Source organism: Montipora foliosa, chromosome 9 (genome assembly GCF_036669935.1).
Source record: "Montipora foliosa isolate CH-2021 chromosome 9, ASM3666993v2, whole genome shotgun sequence".
NCBI classification, from domain to species: domain Eukaryota; kingdom Metazoa; phylum Cnidaria; class Anthozoa; order Scleractinia; family Acroporidae; genus Montipora; species Montipora foliosa.
Genome location: NC_090877.1, coordinates 28,272,554 through 28,282,581, shown reverse-complemented (window position 1 = coordinate 28,282,581; position 10,028 = coordinate 28,272,554). Strand labels below are relative to the sequence as shown.

The 10,028-nt window shown below is 38.5% G+C and overlaps 1 protein-coding gene across 2 annotated transcripts in view; it reads left to right on the top strand.

Annotated features, from left to right (window-relative positions):
• Positions 1-494: 494 nt before the first annotated feature.
• Positions 495-10,028, top strand: part of LOC137969397 (ankyrin-repeat and fibronectin type III domain-containing 1-like) — a 210,957-nt gene continuing 201,423 nt past the window's right edge. The window contains exons 1-2 of one of the 2 annotated variants that reach the window (XM_068815613.1): positions 495-1,166; positions 7,389-7,558. In XM_068815613.1, the coding sequence (XP_068671714.1) occupies positions 1,042-1,166; positions 7,389-7,558 (295 nt within the window). In that variant the 5' untranslated portion in view covers positions 495-1,041. The remainder of the gene's footprint in view (positions 1,167-7,388; positions 7,559-10,028) is intronic. The other variant, XM_068815614.1, reaches the window with a different exon arrangement.

Below are 10,028 nucleotides of genomic sequence, written 5' to 3'. Positions count from 1 at the left end.
GATGGTGGACTAGAATACAGGCTGAAATGTTCGGCTACTTCAGCAGTATTTGTTACAATTTCTATCCAGCCTTCATTTTAGAGTCGTTATTTAATTTGTTGGGATTGCGACACTAAAAATCGGTAACAGGATCCAACTTTGCTTTGGATCTGACCTGCTGGAATCCAGATTGTCTGAAAATATCTCCACTTTAATATATATTCTTCTTAATTTCGTTGTTTCTATGGTTTTTAAGCAAGCTTGTATTGATACCAGGACGAGAGATCGCTGTCTTCTTTTGCAAGTCTCTTGCGCATTCCATGTTTCAGTTTGTAAGTAATCCGACTTGTTAGCGAAACGACCGGATTCCGTGAAAACGTTGTAAAAATGCAGAGACCCAGGTACGCAAGTACTCGAGGTCCTTACAAGGTGGTCCCTTGGTCCCTACTTTGTTTGGACTTCCGGTATATGTTTTTTTCGCGCCAGCAATCCGGAAACTGTCCTATCTCCTACCCAGTCTATCTCGGAAACAATTGAAAAATCTCCAGCGCTTGGAATCAATTTCGTCAAAAGCGTTTTTATTTCGTGTTATTTGCTTCGAACACTAGATGTAAATCAAAGGATTTGCTGAAAACTGCGGTGTTGATGGTTTAAAGTGAGTCATATTTTTATTTCTTCGACGTGAGATTGGTCGCTCTGTTGAGGAAAAAAGGGGTCATCGACGTTATCGTTGGTTCCCCAGAGGCAACTTTTTATTGCATTGTTCCGTGATGTTTGAACTCAGATGTTGGTCATCTTTGTGTGGACTCTACCCAGCGAGAATTAGTATTACCGGTAACCGTTAGTGACAGCTTTTTGTGAAGAGGATCAGTCGTTGCACGAAGAGTTTTGTGTCGAAAACGCCATGCCTGGAACGCGAAAGTCAAGTGCCGTTCAACCAACTGCGTGCTTATATTTTTCATGGTTATGTAAACTGAGTTTATCCTCTGCTGTGTCAGTGAATGCATCTGAGTGATTGAGATTAAGTGAGAGTTGTGGTTTTATGGGTGTTGTAGAGTGATTATGTCAGAAGAAACAACAGGAGAGACTCCAACACCGAACAATTTGCCCAAACGTGTATCCTCTATGCCAGATGCAGTTCTTGTTCCATCAGGTGATCAAAACGACGCCCACTGCGGCTTGATCAGGTAAGTATGCTGCCGTGTGTTTATTCCGATTTTTCAAGATTAATATTAGGCGACAGTGTGATCTCGACTTATTGCTTAGCCAACGTTGATCAACTTCAATTTTTACGCTTTGTATGTAGGGACGGCAAACACACCCTTGATAAAGGAAATCGGGGACGAATCGGCGAGTGATGCACATAAATTTATTTGCCATAAGGTCATTAGCTGAACTTTAATTCTTAGACCCGCCGAATTAAATTGCCACATGTATAACATGTCTTGAGACCATATATGCGTGTTATTCCATGATACTTAATGCATGCTTTATATCAGCACTGAAGTTTGTGCTGAATACTTGTAGCTAAGCTGTCAAAACCAATTAAACTTTAATGGTTCCGGACAAATTATGCCAGAAAGATGGTGATTTTATTTTTTCGGGAGGATTCACACTTAACAGCGTGGTAAATAAATAATACAGGCCAAACCAGTTATTAGTCACGAATTGTCTGTTTTAGCTAAATGTAGTTCATTTAAAGTGCTTATCACCTCAACACACTTTCCACTATATTTATTCTCAGAAATCATCCCAAATACATCGTGTTGTTTTTAGAACATTTAGATTGAAATTTCGCTCTTTCATTGGCTTTGAAAAACGGGAAAAGTGGTCATACCGTGATTAATAACCGAGCAATGAAGGGGAATGGGTTCGATACCGGGTTGACGTCATAAATTAATTTCCATCGCTGTTTTCAAAGAACTATTTCAATGCAAATTAATTTGTGACGTCAACCCGGTATCGAACCCATTCTCCTTCATTGCTCGGTTATGGATCAGAGTATGATCACTTTTCCCGTCTTTGAAAGTCAATAAAAAGGTGAAATTTCAATCAAAAGGTTCTAAAAACAACACGATGTATTTGGGACGATTTCGGAGAATAAACAAAGTGAAAAAGTGTGTTGAGGTGATAGGCACTTTAAAGTTGTGATGGGTACTTACATTTTTTTTAACCCCGCCACAAAGCGGAATATTATGTGGTCTGTATAGACTGTAGATCATTTGAAATTAAAAAGTAACAATGGATTATCTTCAGAGATCATAAAAGGCTGAAAGGATCTCGTGGAGGGTTTTTATTTTTTCCCAGTGTACGAGTGGGTGGTATTCAACAAATCGTGTGATGTGATTGGTTCCAGGAGTTGACAGAATTTCTCATCTATCTTGCTGAAAGTGGGTGGTGTCATTGCACCATGAATCTTCGATTAATTCACTGGTTTCAATAGGCAGTGATATCTCATGAAAAGCATTGGCTACTTAACTCAGAGAAGTTGTTTACTTTTTTCCTTTAATTGAAAAAATTAAAGAGGGATTAACCCTTTGTCAGCCTAAACTGGGGCCTGTTTCTCAAAAGTGCCGAAAACTTTTCGGGCCCGAAAAGCCATTTCTGAAACTGTCAACCACTTGTTCTGGAAAGCCGATCTTTTAACATGATTTCAAGGTAACAAAAAGAAAAATGGCTGTGAAGTTTGACGTCTTAAATCCTCTCCGTTCTTGAGATACAAAGGAGATTGTGACACCCGAAAATGGCCCGTAAAGTTTCGGGACTTTTGAGAAGCAGGCCACTGGCCAGACTTTAATAGTATTTTACTCTGTCTAACGCCAGACAATTTTAATCGTCAATGGGGAGCCCCTGGGAGTCAGTTGGTGAATCGCTCACTGTCCCAATTAATCCTTTGATGTCCAAACCAGCCTAAACCGGCCAGACTTGGTATTTTACTCTGTCTAACGCTAGACGATTTTACTCGTCAATGGGGAGCCCCTGGGGGTCAATTGGTTAAGGTGTATTATTATAGCGGAGCTCCGCGCGCGCGCGCGGAGCACCATAGCTAAGAAAATACTGATATTACATTTAACCTGAAAAACCGACTGATCGCATGAATCAGGAAGGGATGAGTGTGATATCGGTTTTTCCAGCGAAATCTACTGTCGAATTCACCAGTTAGGCAATTAATTTTTTCTTGAATCGCAAGAGTTTGAAAAGTAAACAAGCAAATCCTCACCAAGCGAACGGAAAAGGAAAGAAGCCATTTCAGAGTCAACTGAAATTGAGCCTCCAGCTGGTGAATAACACCTATAAAGTATCAACACTAAGGAGTAACTACAGTATAACTAGCTTAGAGACAGATAAATTCAAAGTGGTGATGAATTTCAAGTTGTTCACACAGCCATCACTTTTTTTGTCTGAAATATAGCAAGTTGGTAAACATCTTGTCACATGATTGGTTGGCCATACTAAATAAGTAAATTAAGTATAACTTGTGTAGATCAATTTGATGAGTAGCCTTCTAAAACATGATGACACAATGATCAGTTAATGTGAGGTGAAGTTATGATTTTGTAGGAAAATAATTTGTGCTTTAAGCATAACACTTTTATCCCTCTAAATGGTAAGCCTTGTGTTTAACATTTTTGGAATATATTGATTAAGGTCTTGGTAAGGGAAAATGAGGTGTCTAAGGGAATAAAAATTGTCTCACCACTATTTTTTGTATAGGGTCAAACTATATATCATATTAAAGCTAATAAAGTTTTAGTTTTTTGGTATTTAATATTGCCTTTCAGTTTTGAGGCCTCAAACTCAGAACAACTGAGTCTGCTGCAGAAGCCCCTACCCCTTCACTTTATTGCAAAAACAACCGCACTTTGTTGCATCTTAGTCACAGATGAATGCACCCCAATACCATGTGAGGAATTTTTACGAATTGCAGGAAATATCACGCACCAAAGTCGAAACTCTCATCTCATACTTAATTTGGGAAGATAAAGTGCTATAAAATCAGTCTCCAAAGACAAACAAAAATTCCTCACAGGGTATTTTGTAGAATACAATGTTAGAACTGAAAATTTGGAGGCGATCTTAAAACCCGTCGGGACAGGAGGTCCGAGAAGTTGTAATTTTGGTGTCAAAATAAATCCCTATAAATTTGAGCTTAAAGATTTTGCGTGCAGTTCACAGTCTGCTGAATAATTCCGCTCCCTAAAAGCCAATAGGCCGTTTCCGAGTTCACGTATGTCTCCTCTTCAAAGTGAGTCTAAGAGCGAAGTTTTTGTGATGGTAATTAGTTCTACTTTACATATGAATGAAAACTAATTTTCAATTAACAAAAACTTTGCACTTAGACTCACTTTGAAGAGGACGCAGGTATGAACTCGGAAATGGCCCATTATGTTGAGCCAATCAGCATTCAGGCATGTGTTAAGGTAGCCGATCGTGCGTGAATCATAACTTCACCTCACATTAACTTATCATTCTGTCATCATGTTTTAGAAGGCTATGCATCAAATTGATCTACACAAGTTATATTTAATTTACTTATTTAGTATGGTCAATCATGTGACAAGATGTTTACCAACTTGCTATATTTCAGACAAAAAAAGTGACACCCAATCCTTTGACGTGTTATTGACATGATACGTCAATCATTTTTTGCACATAAATTATGGTGGGAAACAAAGAAAAAGCAATTTTAGTGGTTTTAAAATTGATTTTCAGAATTTTTTTTGTGGTAAAATATACTTCACAGCCCACCTATTCAAGATTTGCAAAATAAGAAATTTGAGCGAGACGCCCAAAGTTACCTTTACAGAGACCTTAACATATAATGGCAAAAATCAGAAGAAAGGAAAAACCTCAAATGATCAGTATTTCAATTATCATCGGCTGTGTGTCAATTATGAATAGCTTTTTCGAGGCATTCAGGTAGTGAGGAGTGGCAAAAATGAAATGAAGGGGCTGAAGACTGTAAAGTGTAAGGTGATTCTTTGTTTGGCTGCTCATTCCAGTTAAAAAAAATACCATGAATCTTTCTAGCATTATTCCAGCCTGTCCAACTGGTTGTTTGTTGTATTATCACTCGTTGATATCTGGATCAATATTTTTAAACTTCAATGCAGTGGCAGTTTGGGACTTTTCTCTAGAGATTTTGAATTCCTGTGGTTAATAAAGCTCTTTATTAGTTCCAAAAAACAAATCTTCTGGATTACAATAAACAATTGAAAAGACATCTATTAACAGAACAATTTTTAAAATGTTCGGTCCTTCTCTGAGGAAGTACATGTACATAGGAAATAACCACAATCCCTTAGCATTCTTGTTTTACTGGGAGGGAGAAGATCTACCAAAGGACTCTCAGTAGAAGTAGTTATACCCTTCTATAACTTTTTTTCTGAGGCGTCTAAAAGACTTACCAGTAAGATGTGACACCTCCTAAAGGAAACCAAAACAAACTGCTCTTTTCTGAAACTTGTCAATTTTGGAAAGATACTTATCATAACTGGCAACACCCCATAGTGAAATGCCATAAGTAAAAATAGGTATAATCAAACTATGGAAGAGGTGGTGAAGAGAGTCAAGACTATAGCCATATTTCTTACACACTTGTAATATATGCATATGACTCTCTGCTTTGTTGAGAAGGGCATCAATTTGCTTGTCCCAATAGGTAGAATTACTATGAAAATAAACTCTTAAGAGTTTAAGAAATTTCTCCTGTTTGATATCAAAAGTGACATTGGGAATGGGTCTGTCAACTTTACCCTTAACAACAATCTCTTTACTTTTAGTAAGGTTTATAGTCATAAGGTTGTCCTGGGCCCAACTGAGTATATTTTGCATTTCAAGGGAAGCTTGGTCCTGGATTCCCTTAACCAAAATGCTTAAAGTTAGGTCATCCGCAAACTTGTATGTCATTTATTAAACATTACAGAAAACAGAATGGGTCCAAGTATAGTACCCTGAAGCACACCTCTTTTTATAGGTAACCCTGAGTTAATAGGCAAAAAGGGGTGTGTGTCACCATCATCTATTACTTAATATTAACAAAAAATGATCCAATTAATGATGTAGGGATTGATGGGCAATTCCTTAAGCTTGCTAAAAATGTAGTGATTCAAAACCCAAACACAATCTGCTTCTCCAGTATCAAGCCATTTAAGCCACACGTGTTGGCTCTTGATGAGAGCATGGGAAGTGTTGGCACCTTCCCTATATGCAAATTGATCTGGCAATAGGTACAATGTAGGATCTAATGAAAGGCTTAACTTCTGCTACATAAATAATTTTCTCTAACAGCCTGATAATAATATCAGTAACAGAAATAGGGCAAAGCTGGTTCAAGGATGACAGAGGGATTTCCTTAAAGGAATTGGGAAAATATCAGCAAGTTTACGAGAACAAGGAGGCGGGGTGGCCTCATGGTTAGAGTGCTCGACTCCGGATCGAGTGGTCCGGGTTTGGGTCCTGACTGGGGACATTGTGTTGTGTTCTTGGGCAAGACACTTTACTCTCATGGTGCCTCTCTCCACTCAGGTGTATAAATGGGTACCAGCAAAATGCTGGTGGGCGACCCCCCATACCCCCCCCCCCCCCACGACTAGCATCCCATCCATGGGGGAGTAGAAATAGTCCTAGTCGCTTCATGCTATGAAACCGGAAATAAGTGCTGGCCTGATGATGGGCCTTCTGGCTCGTAAGGAGAGACTTTACTTTACTTTACTTCCAAGAACAAGGCACAGTTTGAGACTCAATTGATAAGCTGAAGAGGCAAATTCTCTCCTGAACCGGTGTGACAGGCCGTCAGGTCCAGCAGCAGTTCTTTTTTGTTGTGAAAGGAATTTAAAGGTGGTGAACTCATCAATAACTGGGAGGGACATTGACGCAACAAGAAACCTTGGAGTTAGCGTCAGAATTTATCTCCTGACTGTATTTATTCACTTCCTCAAGAGCAAACAGAGAACTAAGGGAAACATTTTGCGATTCTCTGGCACTGATGCTATTTACTGTTTTCCACCACTGACTGGTAGATTTACAATGTTTGTAATAAGTCAACATTCGAAAAGTATAGGTGCATGGTGTTTCTTACTAAATATGTCACTTGTTCTTTGTTAAGTACATGTACATTATAATATATGTAAAAAACAACTTTCTCATTGAATGATACAGTCTTACTTGACATGGTCTTACTTACAGCTTACACTGACCATGACATGACAAGTCCACCACTGCCAGTTAGCAGTTACACTATAAGAGCCAAGTAACAGTGTTAAAATACATTTTATGAACATTTTACAGTCTGAGAGACATCACTGGCTAACTGTGAATACAAAAATAATCATGTGTTATCATTTGCTTCTTTGCACTTAAACTGTACCTAATATGAAATAAATTGGTGAATTTTCTTGTTTATTCAGGGCAAAGAAACCCCATCCTTTGTGCAGTCCAGTGAATAAATATTCATCACTCATCAGAGCTCAAACGTTTTCCTCAGTTTTGGACAAAGTCAACAAGCCTTTGGCAAAAAGTACATCCCAGAATTATTCAAAGGCTCCTCTTAAACTCAAGTTTGCTTTGTCAGCAAAAGGTATTCAATAATAATTATTATAAACTAGAAGTAATCTCAGATTATTAGAGTGTGTTTGACAATCGTTTTGGATGCAAAGCAGAAGGGTAGGGAAAGAAACGATTTTTTTTATAGTTGGTCTATCAACCATTTATTTATTTTTCTTAACGATTGCAATTGGTTTGTGTAATCAACCAACCACGAAACTGTTGATTTGTTTACACAAGCATTGAGTAGAAGACGTACAAATTTATTGAACATTTCTTCACTGGCGTTTCTTTCTTGAACAACTCTTCGACCTCTTTGGAACTTTTGGCAAGCAGACCGGATCGGCTCTGACAAGAGAATTGCTTTAAACACCATTTAATCGGCAAGTTTTTGCTTTAAACACAAGATGTGCTAACTTAAAGATTATCTTCTTGGAACCTTGGATTGGACTTAACATCTATTGGATTTTGAGCTACGCTTATCGGACATGACTTATATGTATTGGGATTGAATTTGTTTATAAACCATTTTGTAAACCCTAGGATTGAAGGCTAAAACTCAGCAGCAAATATCTTCTTGATTAAGACTTGTGAAAGCACAAAAATGTAGGTCAAGGGAAATGCCAATAAAAAGGTTCAATAAATTCCAGTGACGAAGGTTTTTAGCCACAAAATCATTGAGAAATGGGACTACTGCACAATCCCCAACATGAACGAACTGCACCCAAGATCGCATCCAAGTTGCCCAGAAGGTTGAGATAAAATACATGCAAATAGGCAGAAACTGTAGCGATGCACATGATTATCATTGTAATTGGATGTATCATTTGTACACACGCGTGACCTTTTCTATGATTTATTATTACACCAGTAAATGGAAACGAAGAAACCGAGAAGCCTCTGTTTCTGTTCTTTTTGTATACGCTATGACTTTGACACAACGATAGATGGTGTCAGAAGTGAAACACTAACAGTCAAGCAGCGACAGTGATCATGCCAGGTGACGTGCTTCCTGCTCAACCAACCACTTGGATAATGCAAACTAACATTCCTTTTCCAACCAATCTTGAAGCTGATGGGTCCGTAGCAGCAAACTAGAAAAAATTGCAAATGGATATGGAACAACTACGGAATAGCCTCCTGCCTCCAGGAGCCGAAAGCAAGTTCCAGACTGCAACTCTCCTAACCTGTATTGGCCCTGATGCACTGGAGGTCTTCGATGGTTTTGTATTTGACAGTGAAGATGAAGTGAAAGATATAGATGTTGTACTGCGAAAATTTGAAGACTACTATGTTTGTTCCGGCGAACGCTTGTTCATTAGCGTTAACGCTGTCCGTTGGGACGGGTGGACAAAACACTGCATGCTTAAATTTAAGTCAGTTAGCTAATTCATATTTGAATCAGTCGTGCTAGTAAGTTAGTTGTCGTTTTAGCAGTCGCAGAGTTCGGACTAAAAACAGTACATTTAGTTGCAGCGTTTTCGTTTTGATTTGGTCCTTGTAGCCGGATGAGTTACAGTTAGTTCTTCGAATGGCATCAAAAGACGGAGTCAGTGACCAATCCAAAACGCCCTGGGAAATCGACAAAGAAGATACCTTAACATGGACTTTGCGGCAAATTGAGTATCTTTTTCGAAGAAGGGCAGCGTTCATAGGAGCCGTAACGAAGAATTCAAAGAAGGCTAAAGATATTATTAACAAGAACTGAGGCAGAATGGTGCTACGATCCGTAAAGGAAAGAGTTCTTCAAGCATTACAAGATGCGAGTAAAACAACGCAGGAAGTAATGTATTGCCTTACAAAGCGATGATGTGACTACGCGAGCAGAATCAGAAGAATGGTTAGACAGTTTACAGAGCAGGATGGACGACATTGTTGACTCTATTGAGGAGTATTTAGAAAGCTGTGCAGATGAACCGCCATTAGTAATAGGTGAATCTTCCTTCGTTGCTGATGCAGTTGACGACAAGGAAAGTCGGAATTCGAAATCGTCTGATGATTTGCAAGTCGTCAACTCAGCACAGAAGTTCGTCGAATTATTATCAAAATCTGCACAATCCAAAGGGAATAAATCAGCTCCTAAATTCAGCAATAAAGATTCTGACTCGGAAGAGAAAGAAAGTGAAGAATATGAATTAGACAAAGGCAAATTCGACTCGAAAGATTTTTACAGATTGAATTTAAGTCAGTCGTGCTAACAAGTTAGTTGTTGTTTTAGCAGTCGCAGAGTTTGCACTAAAAACAGTATGTTTAGTCGCTGCATTTTCGTTTCGATTTTGCATAGTTGTAGAATTCTGTATCGTCAAAACAATGTTGGAGCCACAAATGAGATATACGAACGCTATAAATCAGAGCTCGAAATTGCGACCAATACGGTCGCCAATGCGACTAACTTTTTCTCCTTGGCGACTAAAATTGTCGTTTAGTTGCCACTTTGGCGACCTGAATTTTGCATGATTTAGATGTACAATAAAGCATTAATTAAGTTAAAATAAACATCTTAT